This window comes from Parambassis ranga, chromosome 4, assembly GCF_900634625.1.
Source record: "Parambassis ranga chromosome 4, fParRan2.1, whole genome shotgun sequence".
Lineage (NCBI taxonomy): Eukaryota > Metazoa > Chordata > Actinopteri > Ambassidae > Parambassis > Parambassis ranga.
The window spans coordinates 9443750-9459436 of NC_041025.1; the positions used below are offsets into that span (position 1 = coordinate 9443750).

General features: G+C 44.7%; 3 protein-coding genes across 4 annotated transcripts in view; 2 read left to right on the forward strand and 1 right to left on the reverse strand.

The window, feature by feature from the left end:
* The window catches only part of notch2 (notch receptor 2), a 35317-nt gene extending 31849 nt beyond the window's left edge, over positions 1–3468 (forward strand). Inside the window, exon 35 of the mRNA XM_028402939.1 lies at positions 325–3468. Coding sequence (XP_028258740.1) covers positions 325–1770 — 1446 coding nt within the window. The 3' untranslated portion in view covers positions 1771–3468. The remainder of the gene's footprint in view (positions 1–324) is intronic.
* Positions 3469–4602: 1134 nt separating this feature from the next.
* On the forward strand, positions 4603–10749 carry slc35a3a (solute carrier family 35 member A3a). 2 transcript variants are annotated; one of them, XR_003670534.1, is made up of 9 exons: positions 4603–4972; positions 5061–5255; positions 5781–5935; positions 6050–6172; positions 7636–7810; positions 8944–9062; positions 9196–9329; positions 9416–10094; positions 10284–10749. XR_003670534.1 is itself a non-coding variant. In XM_028404621.1 (8 exons), exons 2-8 carry the CDS (start codon positions 5066–5068, stop codon positions 9504–9506), a joined length of 987 nt encoding a protein of 328 aa, XP_028260422.1. In that variant the 5' UTR covers positions 4603–4972; positions 5061–5065; the 3' UTR covers positions 9507–10749. The 2 variants fall into 2 exon arrangements, 1 of the variants encoding a protein (XP_028260422.1); XM_028404621.1 differs by having other exon boundaries at positions 9416–10749.
* A 2616-nt stretch (positions 10750–13365) lies between these two features.
* fam78bb (family with sequence similarity 78 member Bb) lies at positions 13366–14970 on the reverse strand. The gene is made up of 2 exons (XM_028404358.1): positions 14594–14970; positions 13366–13888 (listed from the first exon to the last, which is right to left on the reverse strand). Exons 1-2 carry the CDS (start codon positions 14968–14970, stop codon positions 13366–13368), a joined length of 900 nt encoding a protein of 299 aa, XP_028260159.1.
* Between the last annotated feature and the right edge of the window lie 717 nt (positions 14971–15687).

Consider the following 15687-nt stretch of genomic DNA (forward strand, 5'->3'; position numbering starts at 1 on the left):
AGAATATGAAGATATACAATGGTAAAGTAAAAGTAAAAACAATAAAATGATCCAAGTATTAATTAATATTGTGACACTTTACATGTTTTCACATCCACAGAAATCTCTCAAATTCCTCTTGATTAGTCAAGCCACCACCCTGTGGTCCATCATTAACATGACTAGGTCAAAAAAGTGCAGAAAGTGCATATTGTTTTGCAGAAACTGAGTGTAAAGGACCTACAGTGTCCCACTGCAGCATAAATGAAAAAACCTTCCTATTTGTTAACTGTTTCAGATGTAGTGTTCCACAGAGTAGCAAATTAATGCTCTGCTGTCTTACAGGAGGAGACACCATTGTTTCTTGCAGCCCGGGAAGGAAGCTTTGAAGCAGCTCAGGTCCTCCTGGACCACTATTCCAACCGTGACATCACTGATCATCTGGACCGACTTCCCCGTGATACTGCTCAAGAACGCATGCATCATGACATAGTCCGTCTCCTGGACCAGTACAATTTGGTTCACAGTCCACACAATGGGCCTAACCACATGGGTGGAGGTGGAAACTCTTCTGTTATGTGCAGCGCAAATGGAGCCGGCTTCATTGGAATGCGCCCTGGACCCCAGGGCAAAAAGACCAGGAGGGGTGGAGGTGGAGCGAAAGTGGGAGGAGGTGGAGCTAAGGAGCTGAAAGATATGAAGACAAAGAGAAGGAAGAAGCCTGCTGGAGGAGAGGCACCTGGGTTCAGTGCAGGAGTAGGAGCAGGAAGTGGTGGAGGTACAGGGGGAGGGAGCACGAATGGTGTCAAGGCTGCAGGAGGACTTCCAGAAAGCTCCGTCACCATGTCGCCTGTCGACTCCTTAGAGTCACCTCACTCCTACACAGGTGACGTGTCTGGTGCTGTCTCCACCACAGCAAATTCCCCCCCTCTCCTGAGCAGTCCCACCTCCAGACCAATGCTGCCCCCTGTCAGCCACATGCTGGGACAGCAGCAGGGCTGGGTGGGCATGTCCAAGCACAGCTACGGCAGCCACATGTTTGGCCTTGTTCCGCACCAGATGGTTGGGTCCCATCCTGGTATGGCCCAACACCACAGTCAGGGCACAATGCTGACACCCATGAATGTTACCATGAGCAGGGAGCAGTTGCCACCCATCGTCACCTTCCAGATGATGGCCCCTGGAGCAAGCCAGGCCATGCTGAAGCAGCCACAGCCTGGACAGGTACAAGTCATCCAGGCCCAGGGCCAGAGCCAGAATCAAGGTCACTCCCAGCAGGGGTCAGGCCACCTCCACTGCACCCAGAGTATGATGTACCAGATGCCTGAACAGATGAGCATGTCGCATGGGCTTTCCCACACCCTGCAGCACCCACATACCGTCAGCCATGGAGGCCACGGACCAATCGAGGGCCAGTCTCGGCCACTGCCCTCTTATCCACCCATGCAGAGCCCCGTGGATAAATACCCAACACCCCCCTCCCAGCACAGTTACACCACTGCTGGCTCAGAAGGCACCACGCCTGGCCACTCTGCCCACCCACCGAGTGAGCATCCCTATCTCACCCCCTCACCCGAGTCCCCAGACCCCTGGTCCTCCTCCTCACCACACTCCAACTCAGACTGGTCTGATGTCACCACCAGCCCAACTCCTATGGGGAACTCCCACCATGCACTGCCGCCATCACACCACACACACATTCCAGAGCAGGTACAGCTGCAGCCACAGTCGCAACAGATGCAGCAGGCCTCTCAACAGCCTCCGATCGGAAACATGCAGGTGTTTGCGTAGATCTGCAGAAACAGACTGACTGTGGGATTCTGTGGAGTTAAATATCAACAATTCTTCAATGCTATTCCCACCCCTTATTAATTCTCTTTGTTTGTTCTTTATGAAAATAATCACCTCCCCTTTTATACTTTCTTCACATTGCACTTAAGAAAGCAGTGTAGTTTTTTACAGTACATTATTGAGTACTATCATCTGAACATCAAAGGTTCTCAGTAGCAGGAATTTGTGTTTGCTGTCACAAGATGAATTTCAAGTGATCCTTTGGCACTAACCCCAAAAACTGTCATTAAGGGATCATCAAGGAGCTGCCAACAGGGGTCAGAAAAACAGACTATTGAGATGGACCCTGAGATCAGGCTGTGGACTTTGGGTTGATGTTATCTGTTTGGGGTGACATTGTTCATTCTTCCTGCTATATGCTATCCTAATGTGTTGTCCAGGTGTTATAAGCCTGCTGATACTAACTCTTCATCGAACCCGTTCACTCTTATTACGTTGTGTCACGTTCAGTTGATGCTTTTATTCTTAAAGCAAAAGTACTTACTTTCTGTTTTTTTTATTAATGCTAACAGACTTTTTATAAACGCTGTTTTATGACTAGAAAATGCCAAGAAAATGACACATACAGACAAATACATGCGGAGGCAATTGTTGCTTCTCATATAAGCATTTAAAATGTATTGATTACAGTTAGTGGCTACATATTAGTGTTTCCCATCAAACATTACATGTCTGCACGCTCAAACAAAATGTGTTTTTTTTTGTGCGTTGTCCACACATGGTGTAATGTTTTGAAGGCAGGTACTGTTACAGACTTACAAAGGAGTGTGTTGAGGGATTCATTCAGAAACTTTTGTCACACTTTCTGTTACTGTGCTTTCACCGTGTCTTAGCGTGTCGTGTGATGAAATGTACATACACTTAAAGCATATTCTGCTTGTTATATGTAATGGAGCTTAATTTGCTGAAAACATGTTGAAATGTTTTTTTATATATATATGAATACTGTTCGCACTTGATGAATGATTCTGAATGTTACAGAGGCGCATGTTTTTGAACGGCCTTTTTCTAAATAGTTTTTGTTTCTTCCAAAATGTATATAACCAGTTTTGCTTAGCTACAATCAGCGTGTCTCTGCACCTTTTTGTAATAATGTTTCATAAACCAAGTCTGGAGGCGCGTAAGGATTTAATTTGTCTTCCTTCTTTATGTGGCGTATAGCTTTGTGTGACGGCTCTGTAAACACAGACAATCATTGTTTTGAAACATAAAAAGGAACGTCAGTGTCTCTAAGACCAATTGTTGTTTTGTTCAGCCAAAAATGTTCATTGTGTTCTAATTGTTTTACTCTCAAGTTAGACACACACATCCCGTAACTACAAAAAAAAAGTGTTCAGTGGATTTACTTTTGCATCTTTATGAATAAAACGTTCACGGCAGTTTGACAAATCCTGTACATTAGTGTCAGTCAGTCAGTTTGCATCAGTTCCAGTACATAAGGAAGGCTGTGTCTATATTCTGTATATAAAATGTTTTTTTGTTTACTATACTTGTGTTAACCGAATAGCCCATAATATACATGCAGTATGAAGTAGTTGTCATCATGTCTGTGTAAGGTAGAACTAAAATTGATAAATTGTCTGTTGAAAAAAAGATCAACCAAATATGTTTACTGAATAAAGCCCAGATCTTCATAGATTTATGAATGCATGTTCTTTTTTCTGAAATATCACTTCAGCATGTTTATGCACAGCATCAGTGCTCAATGTGAGGTATGTTTACAAGTTCTGAAATTAGACATAAAGAGAATAAAGTCATTTGTTCTTGTTTTCTTCGGTCCGCTTGATTTAACTTAAAAAAAAAATCAGTTTTTAGCTCATTGTAAACGTAGAAGTTATAGGGACTTCCTGTTTCTTGTGAAATCGCCGAACTTTGAGGCCACACCCCGGCCACACTATAATACTTTTGTATTATTATAAGAGTTTATATAAGAGTATATATTATATAAGAGTATATTATAAGAGTTTTGGAATGTGTTTATACCCTATGGTGTCCTGAGTGGACAGCTCAATTAGATGAAGTATGTGGGGTGTGGAACGTTGTGCAGGCACAAATTGCAAAAAAAAAAGACTACATGTTGGGGTAACACATGTGTACCACTTGATACATGATCCTGTGTCAAACCGGCCAGAGGGGCTATGCGTTAGGCGGCGCTATGGAGCTATTTTCCCATGTTTGTTTCTGAAGTCATCAAACAAACAAAATACACCTACTAAGTGTTTTTGAGTTTTGGAGCATGTTCGGGCCTCCAAAAAATGTGATCATTGAGAAAAAAAACAATTATAATCCTAAGGGGATACAAATTCACTGCAGCTAAATAGAGAAGTCCCACTGTAGTCATTAATGCAGCAATTGGTCAGCTGAACATTAGAGTTACTGGTAATTTAACCCACAGTTTTATTAGTTTAGTTTAGTTTTATTAGTTTATTTATTAGTTTGGTTGCTGGGCAACCAAACTAATAAAAAGTTTAAATAATGATGGATGTTAAAACATTTTATCAACAAATATTGTGGATTGAGACCTGCCTTCACACCCTGCATACCTTTGAGGATCTTGACTGTATTTCCTCTCATTTTTACCATTAGAGGTATATTTTTTTGGGTATGCTTGACTGCCTGTATTTTGCTGCTGCAACAGCTTGGGATAAATAAAGTATTTTCTATTCTATTCTATTCTATTCTATTCTATTCTATTCTATTAAAGGCCTGATGCAGCATTGTGTTGCCGGACCAGCAGGGGGCGCTGCGTCTCACAGGAAGCCATGACGACAAGACGAGGAAGAAGACACGCGAACGCGGAAGTCATTCAGGATTTTACATGCATGAGATTTGTTCGTTGCGCTGCTGTGTTCCGTGTGTAGTTTACTGTCTGTGTCGGCGGTAGTTTGAACCGCGGCGTCAGATAATGAAGCGACAGTCGGTGTGAGGGGCCTGTAAAGATAATGCGCTGTTATCAGACGGGCGGTTGACATCCAAAGCGGGTCAATGGACACCAGGACTTGAAGCGCTGCTGTTTTGACAGCTGCTTTGAGCCACCAGTACCTGACCGTCTGTGAGTCTGTCACCAACACACAGAGAGGGTTTGTTTTATGCACAGACAAATATCTGCATCTCTGAAGCTTATAAAGGAAAGATAGTAAAGGTGAGACCAGCTCTTTGTAATTTTGTGTAGAAAAACCTGCCTGTAGCTGCTCTCACTGTAGCTCTGTGTGCATCTACCCACCGAGCAGTGGCCATGGCTTCTCCCCGGCTGAAGTACCTGTCTCTGGGCGTGCTGGTGTTCCAGACCACCTCCCTGGTGCTCACTATGCGGTACTCTCGTACCCTGCAGAACGACGGCCCCCGGTACCTGGCCTCCTCAGCTGTGGTGGTGGCAGAAGTGATGAAGATCTTTACCTGTGTGCTGCTCGTCTTCAAAGAGCACAGTGAGTGCACGCAGCGACAAACATACCAGCGTTTTACAGTCATTGATCAGTTATTAATCTGTAGCGAGATGACATCACTACGAGCCAGAAAGTAAGAGAGAGAGAGAGCTCAGTAAACCTTACTCTACTTGAGTATTTCACTTGTTAACTTTAATGAGACACCACAGGTTTGTCGGATTTCCTCTGTTGCTTTGAAATGTTTCGAGCCTAAAGCCTGACCCACACAAAGCAAAGAATCTATGGCAACCAGCAGCGTCTCAGAACCACCTTTCCAATCTTTCCTACAGTACAGTGTTAACAAACGAATACAAAATCACTGCATCCAAATAGAGAAGTCCCGCTGTAGACTTTAAGCACAGCAGTGTTCAGGTAAACATTAAACAAGTGGACATTTAACCCACTGTTTTAAAGGGGAGAAAATAATTTAAAAAAAGTTTCTTGTACTTCAGTACAATCAAACATATTTTGTTCAAAATGTTCAAAGCATCACTTTTAATTTGTCACTTGTCTGCCTTCATCTCTTAGATTACAGCGTGCGTGCTCTAAACAGTGTTCTACGCCAGGAGATCCTTCACAAACCAATAGAAACTCTCAAACTGGCGATCCCCTCGGGCATCTACACATTACAGAACAACCTGCTGTATGTCGCCTTGTCCAACCTGGACGCAGCCACTTATCAGGTACAGCTGAGGAGGTGATAAAGCAGCCTGAGTGTGTTACATACCGGAGCTGATGTGTCTCCTTGAACCTGTCAGCACATTACCCCACTGGTTTCTCCTGATTTTGTTTGTCAGGTCACATACCAGCTGAAGATCCTGACTACGGCTCTGTTCTCAGTGTCCATGTTGGGCCGCAGGCTGGGCGTCTACCAGTGGCTCTCACTGCTGATTCTAATGGCCGGAGTGGCTCTCGTGCAGGTGAAATGCCTACATTATACAGCTTATACAGCAACATTATCTTCTATATGGTGTTGTTCGGATAGGAGGCACATACAGGTTTCACAAAAATCTTATCTCAGTGCTAAAACAAAGGAAGCTGGACCTGTGTGAGGTTTCTTGAAGAGATGTGGCCTCTTCTTTGGTGGGAGTTCCAGGTTTTTATTGAAGCGTGTCTGTTAGTAATATCCACTTACACTCACACAACTAAAATATTATTAATGACCTGTAACTCTCATGAACAAAGGTGTGAACAGTGGTGAAACTTCCTCTGGATAATCTCCATTTAAATCCCTTTGAATGTGCTCATTCAATAGGTTAAGGTTTGAAATCAAACCGGAACTGCAGGGTTGGGCAACTCTTTGTTGTCTTAGGCTCTCATCTGCAGAGAGAGGAAATATCAAGATGCATGTACCACTTCACATGCTTTCTCAAATTGTGCATCATCACAAGAAAGCTCTGTAGTGGACTGATGACTCCATACTGGCTGTTTGTATGCTCACTTAAGCTTTCACCACAGTGACGCATAGCTCAGTTTACCTGCTTACATTAAAGGTTCATATTCACTAAAACTGTGTGCAGCGTTTTAGACCCCACTTCATTTGAGCATTTACTCATTTAGATGAGTTAGATCTTTTTATTCATTCTGATTATTGTGATCTTTAATCTTTGAAGAACAGAAACTCAGCTAAATGAGGGTTAAATGAGTAATCCATGTTGAATGAATACTGGCACATAAGTGGTCATGAGGGATGTGTCGGAGGAGGAGGAGCAGCTGTTTTTGCATCACCTCCTCCTCCTTTCTCAAACAAAGAAAATGGCAGCTCGTATTACAGCAGGTTTGACAGAGTGTTCAGACAGAGGCAGGAAGGAGGATGTCGGGTTACACCTTCTTCTTAGATGATTCTTAGAGGATCAGACAAGCATTTACTCTCCACAGTGTAACCATGATGCATGTGACTGAACCATAACAAGTACCGCACCAACAAAAACAGGAGCGAAGAGCAACAACATCAGTCAGAGCAGAAATAATTGGCCTGTTTTGTTTTAGCACAGCGTCTCATTTTCGCCATCCAAAGTTTGTGCTGCAGGGTCGTGAAAAACAAACAGCATCTGTTACGTCGTCCTCAGCTACAGCTCCGCACAACCACAGATCATCATTTATGGTTTTTTTGCATTAACACATATTTTCCTGCTTACTGCAGCAAAAGACACAAGAAGTCACACTTTGCAGTATTTTTACAACTCAGCAAAGCTGTGAAGAGGCCTGCTTATATATTTCAGTGTTTACGGATTCTCAGGGATCTGCCGGTCAATGTTAACCATTAATAAATGATTCATCATGTTGTCTGTATTCAGGTGGCTGGTTGTTGTTCTGTTGTTCAATACAAAACTACCTCGACCTTTTAAAGTTAGCATTCATTGAAGTGTCTCTCTGCCTGCAGTGGCCCTCTGAGTCTGCTGCGGCCCCGGAGAAGGAGGCCCTGTCTGCAGGTTCCCAGTTTGTCGGTGTTGCGGCGGTTCTTGTGGCGTGCTGCTCCAGCGGATTCGCTGGAGTCTACTTCGAGAAGATCCTGAAGGAGAGCAAGCAGAGCGTCTGGATCCGCAACATCCAGCTGGGTCAGTAACCATAGCTCTAATCATGAACAGTATAAGTAGAAATAGTCAAATATTTGAGGAAAATATGACGGTCCATCGGCAGAGAATAACGATATCACATGCTGCTGCTGAAACGGACTGAGAAAGGCGCTGCCTCCAGGTTTTTCCTGTGTGTACAGTTTCCTCTCTTGCTTACACAGAGAGCCAGCTGGGCTTTTTACCCTCTGATATGTTTCTGTTAAGATGAATGTTCCTGTCTAGTTTATTTTTACCCTGGAACGTGTGAGGCGTGCGTTAAGTCTCCTGCAATTCCTGGTGGGAGCTTTTTTTTTTTTCACCTGCAAAACAACTGCGATCTGCAGCAAGGAGAAAATGCAGTGGATTTTGTTTATGGCTGGTTGTAAAGGTGAAGAAAATTAAAATTAACGACTGAAATGATTAATTTATTAATCCCCCTGGAATCTTATTAGTCTGCCAAGTATCACTGTTGTGTAGATTGTCTAGAATTCTGAAAAGTAAGCAATTCGAGGATGTCCCCGACATCAGGTGGGAGCTTAATCGCTAAATTAATCACAAATAAAGTTGCTAGTTGAAGCCAGAGCTGCATAATAGAAAAGGGCGTTCTTCTTAACAAGTGAAACCAGTGCAGAAGTTTCCTTGTGAAGTAGCAGATTGATGAGGTCACAGAATCATACAGTCCATCATGTGAGCCTTCAGGCTGTTTGTCTGAACAAGCCTTTTAGCACCCCATGAGGAAGTAGCAGCAGTTATCAGTGAGTTAGGTTTGGTGATGATGGCAAGAAGTGACCTGATTGGTTGAAGTTTATCCACAATAGATGTGAGAGACAGATGCTTTATCCTGCTTTCTCCAGTGTGCACACAACAACAACAACTTTCTAGTTGGCCATGTCCTTTCAAGAAGACTTGATAATAGTCCATGAACCATTAGGTGACTTCACCCCTTCAATCGTACAGTTTGTGTATCAGAGACTGAAACACACCCAGTAAACCACAGCTGCCATGTTTGACACATGACTTGACTTTGGTCAGTCAGATAATCAAGATGGATGATTGAGGCAGTGCAACACACATCAGCAACATCTGTCAGACCTCAAGCTCACGACTCACGTATTGTTTGTGTGTGTGTGTTTCAGGGATGTTCGGCTTTGTTTTTGGCATCTTCGGCATGCTGGCCTACGACGGGGAGCGAGTGAAAGAATCAGGAATGTTTCAGGGATACAACACCGTCACCTGGTCTGTGGTAGCGCTGCAGGTAACTCTCACTCCACTGCCTGTGATTTAGAGTTTCCCACAAAGGCTGCTTAGCTTTGTGGATCAGTCTCCCTTTCGGCCCCTTCAGGTCATGCCTTTGTCCATCTGTGTCTGTGTGTTTGTTGTTTCTCCAGGCGCTGGGTGGTCTGGTCATAGCAGCAGTTATCAAATATGCAGACAACATCCTCAAGGGCTTCGCTACATCACTCTCCATCATCCTGTCAACACTTATATCGTACTTCTGGCTGCAGGACTTTGACCCCACTGGGTAGAGAAAAGAGCCTTTTTCTTCTCTCTGTATTTTGCCTTTGTTTTTTGTCTTTTAATGATCGTGTGGTCTGTTGTCATCTACAGTGTGTTCTTCCTTGGGGCCGTTTTGGTCATCGTGGCCACTTTCCTGTACGGCTACGAAGGCAAGCCGTCCCCTAACCCCAGCAGGGCGTAGGACCCTCACGGCTCACGCTACAGCAGCAGCAGCAGTAGGAGGTCATGTTGAAGATGCCGAGGGTGAATGGAGGACAGGAGAAAAAGGAGGGGAAAGGTCTCCCTTATACATTACAAAAAAAGGAGGAGCAGAAGTGTAGGGACAGGGGAGGTAAGCAGAGAAAGGAAAAAAACGAGCAAGCACAGCACTGTGATGGGTCTCACACCAAAAGTGCCTCAGCTGGAGAAGGATAAGCAGCGAGAGAAGAAAACGAGATTGTATTCTTTTCTGCTGTAATTAGAGCTGGAACACCTCCAGAGCTTGACAGACTGATTGTGTTGAACTAGTTTGACCACCAGTCACCATTCCTGCCATGTCAATCACACCTGAACAATAAAAGAGGCAGTTTCCTTCAAAGCTGCGTTTTTTGAGACAGAGATTATAGGATGATTTCAGCATTTTTACACCTGGGCCATATTTTCCAGTCCTTCCTGAATAGATTAGTAGTAGGAACACAAAGTCAGTTTGGAGTCAGTCTAATATTAACATAAAGGTATATTTGTCTTTTGTCCAAAAAGCACTTGATTTTTCAGCTGGTGGCGTCATATCGTTATGAGTTGCAGGAAGAAAACGGCATAATCATGCTCATACTGACTCATTGTAGACTACATAAAAAGATGGATGACACACATATAGGCAACTTTTACCAGGCTGTAGATCAGTGATTATTGTTTACTTTCTCAATATTGGCTGATTCCAAACATTGTAAACATTTCTGCCTATACTTGACCCAATAAGGTGGAAAAAGAAAGCCCAGGTTTAAAATCCATGAATGAAATGTTTCTGATGCTGTAATAACTGGTGATTATGTGAGATACTGATTATTTAGTTCTTGGACTGAGATGGTAGGGTGTTAATGTGTTACGTGGAATTTTTTTTGTACAACCTGAAATGATTTTAACGCCGGGTGTAAATAATGGCACAGGTTAAATTGTCATCTCCAAATATATAAATGATTTATTTGTTTAATTTATACATCGGGTCAACATCCAGCTTCTGCTTTTGAAACAAGTTACTGAGGGTGGTCCAAACAGAGCCTGATCTGATTGAACTATTGATTACATCTGTGAGGCAGTACTCACACTGGAAGTAAGCGCAGACTGTTTTTTTTTATTTCCTGATTTTTTTGGGATAAAGCGGGTATAATTAATATTATTTTATGAGAAATATGTGAATCTTTTATAAAAGAAAAATGTTTCCTTTATTGTATGTGTCTTTGCGTGCCTCCTTATTTATTCTTATAGGGATGTACTAAAAGAAGAGTAAATTACTATGAAGCCATGTTACCCCCCATTTTATAAAATATTGCACCACCATAACAATAGCACAGTTACACATGGCTGTACTTGGCATGTTGCCTTAGAAACTGCGTTACATGAATAAATTCACACCTGGATATTTTTGGCATTTCTTTTAATGAGTTTAAAAACACCGCATGCAAAAGCCAGACAGTCTGAGAGAAAGGACTGCACCACGGCAGAGTTCTATGTCCTTCATTAGGATTGTAACGCTGTAAAACACCATCACCTGGTCATTTTTTTAAAACAATCACTGCGCAAGTCAGAACAAAAAGGAACTCGCACATCCTCGTAAAGGCCCGTGTGCTGCTCCACCTTTGACTCTACAGGCACAGCTGTTACTGTAAAAGACACTTGAGGCCCTGATGCACACAGACAGCAGACAGACTGTGTGCCCTCGTGGTCAAGTATAAACATGTTTTCATTGACATGTGAAACAGGTTTTCGCAAGTGCTGCCTCAGATGTTTCCCTTGATTGTCAGTGTGGGTTCTCACAACCTGTTCCTGTGTCATGGCTACAAAAGGCATGTTGTTAAACTCTCCATCCGTCACACCTCTGTCTGATTAGGGTGTGCGTCAGGGCTTGCACAGGCCTCCCTGGTGATCATGGCTCTAGTGTCAGATGAGGTGTATGTATATATATATATATATATATGTATGTGTGTGGGTGTGTGTGAAGGCTCGTTTGGTTTGCACCAGGAGTAATAATGAGCAGCATGGGGAAGATAATGTGGTTACATCATCCATCTCTCTTCATCTCCGTCTCATCAGGACCAGCTCAGCACTTCAGTGTGAGCTTTGTCTCTGACTATATGAGCAGATACACAGCAGGCAGAGCACTCATATTCTGCACTGTTCAGTCATTAATCTTCATTAACGCACACTTTGTAAAAGATCATATTGGCACAAGAAACTGTCTGAAATACTGCACACATCTTAAAGGGGTTTTACAGACATTCGGCCTGAGGATGAATTACAATAACTGCTGATCAACTGACTTTTATCATGTTGGGTTGATTGAGGGGAGATCCAGTCAGTCTACCAGTAAATATGATGTTACCATGCTAACAGGCTAAAATGAAAATGGTTCATCTCATACTTGCTACATAAGCATCAACACTGTATGTGAACAATACAATTTAGCATTAGGGGCTGGAGCTTTTTTCAAGATGCTCCAGTCACCTCCATAAAAATAAGAGTGTTGTTTGATTGGTGGCCTCTCTGCAGTTAAGAAAGTTTTATTTTACAAGTTAAGAAAGAGGCTGATTGTTGTTGAAATTAATTGATATTCATACACACTGGTCAAAAAGTCATATAACCAAAAGCTAGCCATGCATGCTAGCTTTTACAGATCTTCACTCTTCTTTCACTGCAGCTCTCAGACTCCATCCTGATTTTTATTTAATACTTTTTGTGTTGTTCTAGAAAAACAAGTGAAATTGTTGTGAATTGTTGTTGTATTTTTAAAATCTCAGAGATCGGCTGGAACAGAAGTTTTTTTTAAATAATTTGTATGACTTGATCCTTTCATCACGGCGTACTGACCCATTAACAACATATTGTAGTTTGTTTGTGCTCCTCCAGCCACTGCTGGCAGACTCACCACCTTCAGCCGACAAATCTAATTAACTGGGATATATTTAAGACAAAATCACGTTTAACTGTTGAAAGCTGTTATCAACTGGCATCTCCGGCTTATAAAAGGCTGGCGGAGAAGCAGCTCTGCAGCTCAGATGAACTATCCATTTATGATTTTCGGTGGGGAGAAAAAAATCCTACTGCAGGCTTCATTATGTCTGCATGACTAAACCCGAGGTGATATGTCAAAAGCACTGAGGATGCATGTACACTGTGTGGACAATCTTCAAATGAGGCCCACTGTGTGTGTGTGTCTGTGTGTGTGTGTGAGGCAGTCTGGTGTGACACAGCAGCACGCCTGGACCCGACCCCCGGGCTCCACTATAGTAATCCCATGACCACAAATATACACTCATGCCTCACATTATCCACTGTTGAGTATAGTTATCCCTGTCCATATGAAGACACCCCACAGCGGTGTCGCACCTCCTCAACACTTTTCCTCACACAGCACTTCAATATGTCATCATTAAGGCTGACAAACCTTTTTTTAACTGTCTGACTTTTTTGTAACTTCTCTTCTTCTTCTTCTTCTTCTGGGCCTGAGTAGCTACAGTACAGGTCTGCATCACATCCCAGCACTGATGGCGTTTTTTTGAAACTTGGCTCACATGGAGTGAAGGCCTGCACATCCAACAGCTCTACAGCACCCGAAGCAGCGACCAACATACTCTCTGTATCATCAAAGGCAGCGGTGGGGAGTTAAGGCAGTTGTCCCCTCGAGATTTTAGACTGCGACTCTGATTCGTGCCCTCAACAGTTAAAACAAGGCCCAGCCTGCTTATGGATGTGTCTGCTTTTTGTCTGATTATCTTGTTGCTGTTTTACTGCAGAAGTGTCCCACTGTGATATTAAAAAAAGGGGCCAATCAGATGCTCTCAGGTTTACTTGGGTGGTATGACAACCAGTGGAGGGCCTCTCCTCGGCCTCCACATCAGAACCTGGGCATCATTGGCATTGGGTCTCCCCATTGCGTTGGGAGGGATGGGCTCCATGCGGGTCAGCACCCGTGGCTGGTCCTGGTGCACCCGGCCCACTAACCGAGCCCTGGAACCTAGAGGCTGAGACGGATCCACCGTGATGTCCACCCTCATCCTCCACTTGATGGTGTGGAGCAGGATCTTTTCCCTGGATGTGGTGTTGAGTGCCACCAGCCAGGTGGTGAAACTCTGGTCCCTTTTGATGTTAGTTAGCAGGGGCGTGTTTGATTCGCTGACCGGCACGGCCCATGTGACGCTGGGATAGAAATTGTCATTCATGCTGACGATGAAGCGGGATGGCTTGGAGGTGGGACCCACTATGGTGACGGTCTCTGTGGTGTTTCCATACCAGGGGTAGCTCACGCCGTCTGAGTCACTGATGGCCCTCACCAGGCCTTCACGGAGCTGAGGGAGCTCCCAGCTTGACCTGCAGGAGAGACAGGAAGTGTGAAACAAGGCGCCATTTACTGAAATAACCTTGAGGTAAATGAGGTGTCTGTCTATCCAAAGCTTGTTGTGTGGAGCTGCATTACTGCCATAAAGGCTACAAATCCCCAAGCAGCAGATGGTTTGTTTTCAAACTTGAATAATGATCACTGCAATATCAAAAGTGCACTAAGGTCCTTATCCAAACACCAGCATACAACGACACAACAGTCAGTGTTTGTAAATCTGGTGTGTCAGTGGATTATCTGGTGGCCCCCTTCCATCTATTTGTTGTGCTTTTATGACCAATCTGATGACACCCAGACATAAAATCCCATCTCACCCACACCCACAGATTAAACACCCCCTCACATATGCCTCCCAGACACTGTGTGTGTGTGTGGTGGGGGAGGACATGTCTTCTGTGGGCACAAATTTTGAGTGTTAGAGCAGCAACTGTTGTTTAGCTCCTCTAATAGCAGCTTTTCTATTTAGGTGCCAGAGTCACAGGAACAGAATCTGTCGGTGGGCGTTTTGAATGAAGGAGGCTGACAAGCACAGTTAACCTGCTGCGTGCACAAATGCTCCTCTGTGCAACTCAGAGTGATGCACAAAGCATGATGATGATGATGATGATGATGAACACGTTATTTAAATCACGTCACAGAGGTGTACTAACTCTCAGGTGACAGAGGTGTGAACTCACATGCCGACGTCTCCATAGGTGTTGTAGAATTCCATATGTGTGCACGCCTGGATCCAGCCCACCACCCATGTCTCGCTGCGGGGAATAGGAGGCATCACAATCCGCGCGGAGGCTTTGAAATAGGGCGTCTTGTATCGCAGCACTATTGGGGAGTTCTCCTCGATGACAGTCGGGCAGTGGTCTATGGTGGCGGACAGGTCGTACACCACGATGTTCTCCCGTTTAATGCGTGACTTGTTGCAGGCTATGCTCTGGATGCAGCCCATGGCTGTGCACGTGAAGGTGATGGTCAGGAGCAGCCAAGTGAGCCTGACAGGCCGGGTGAAGCGCGCGGCTGACCGGGACTCGACCAGTATCAACACTATGAGGCCGTGCATCAGATGGCACTGTAAGGCAAAGGTGGGTGCTACCACGCTGAAGACCCGGATCAGAATCACAATAAGGCGTCCGGTGAGACCAGGGTCCCAGGCTGACCCGCTGCTCTGACCTCTCTGGAGATTAATAAAGTGATGTGGTTGGGTCCTCTCCGCTGTTAGCTTCCGGGTACCCCCTCGCTGATCTGACCCGCTCCTGCTGTGAACCCAGCCCGTAACCTTTGATCCTCTTCTTTCTGCCCCGAGCTGTCATGTCACAAGAGGCGAGCCGGCGCGCTCCGGGGTGCCGACGGAGGGACCCGGTGGTCGGGCGGCGGCAGTGGCGCTTGTTGATGCGGCACCATACATGAGATGCTGCTGCTGCTGATAACCTGAGCGGCGGCGTTACAGTCCGTCATGTCTGTGGACTCCGCGGGAGATGAACCCGCTGAAAGAAACGAAAGCTGTGAATCCGAGCATCTGTGATGAGGAGAGAGAAAAAAACACAGCGTCCTCCTGCAGAGACACGGGCGGGCTGCTCCCCACTCAACCGACGCAAACACGGAGCTACAAATATCCCGACTGTAAACACCTGTTATAGACGATTTGAACAATGTCACGAGGCCTAAATAAGAATCAGATAAACAGTGTCATAGTAACCGTGCCGTGCAGCCGCGCGGCATCCTCATCCGACGCGCGCTGCGCGGCTGTGTCGCTGTTCAGCCTGCGTGGTGCTGAAGA

Excerpts from the sequence above, each read along its gene's own strand:
- fam78bb (XM_028404358.1), bottom strand. The coding sequence starts at position 14,970 with ATGCACGGCCTCATAGTGTTGATACTGGTCGAGTCCCGGTCAGCCGCG. Across the intron at positions 13,889-14,593 it reads ACCTATGGAGACGTCGGCAT|GTCAAGCTGGGAGCTCCCTC; the intron begins GTGAGTTCACAC and ends TCTCTCCTGCAG.
- slc35a3a (XM_028404621.1), top strand. The coding sequence starts at position 5,066 with ATGGCTTCTCCCCGGCTGAAGTACCTGTCTCTGGGCGTGCTGGTGTTC. Across the intron at positions 5,256-5,780 it reads GCTCGTCTTCAAAGAGCACA|ATTACAGCGTGCGTGCTCTA; the intron begins GTGAGTGCACGC and ends TTCATCTCTTAG. Across the intron at positions 5,936-6,049 it reads TGGACGCAGCCACTTATCAG|GTCACATACCAGCTGAAGAT; the intron begins GTACAGCTGAGG and ends TTTGTTTGTCAG.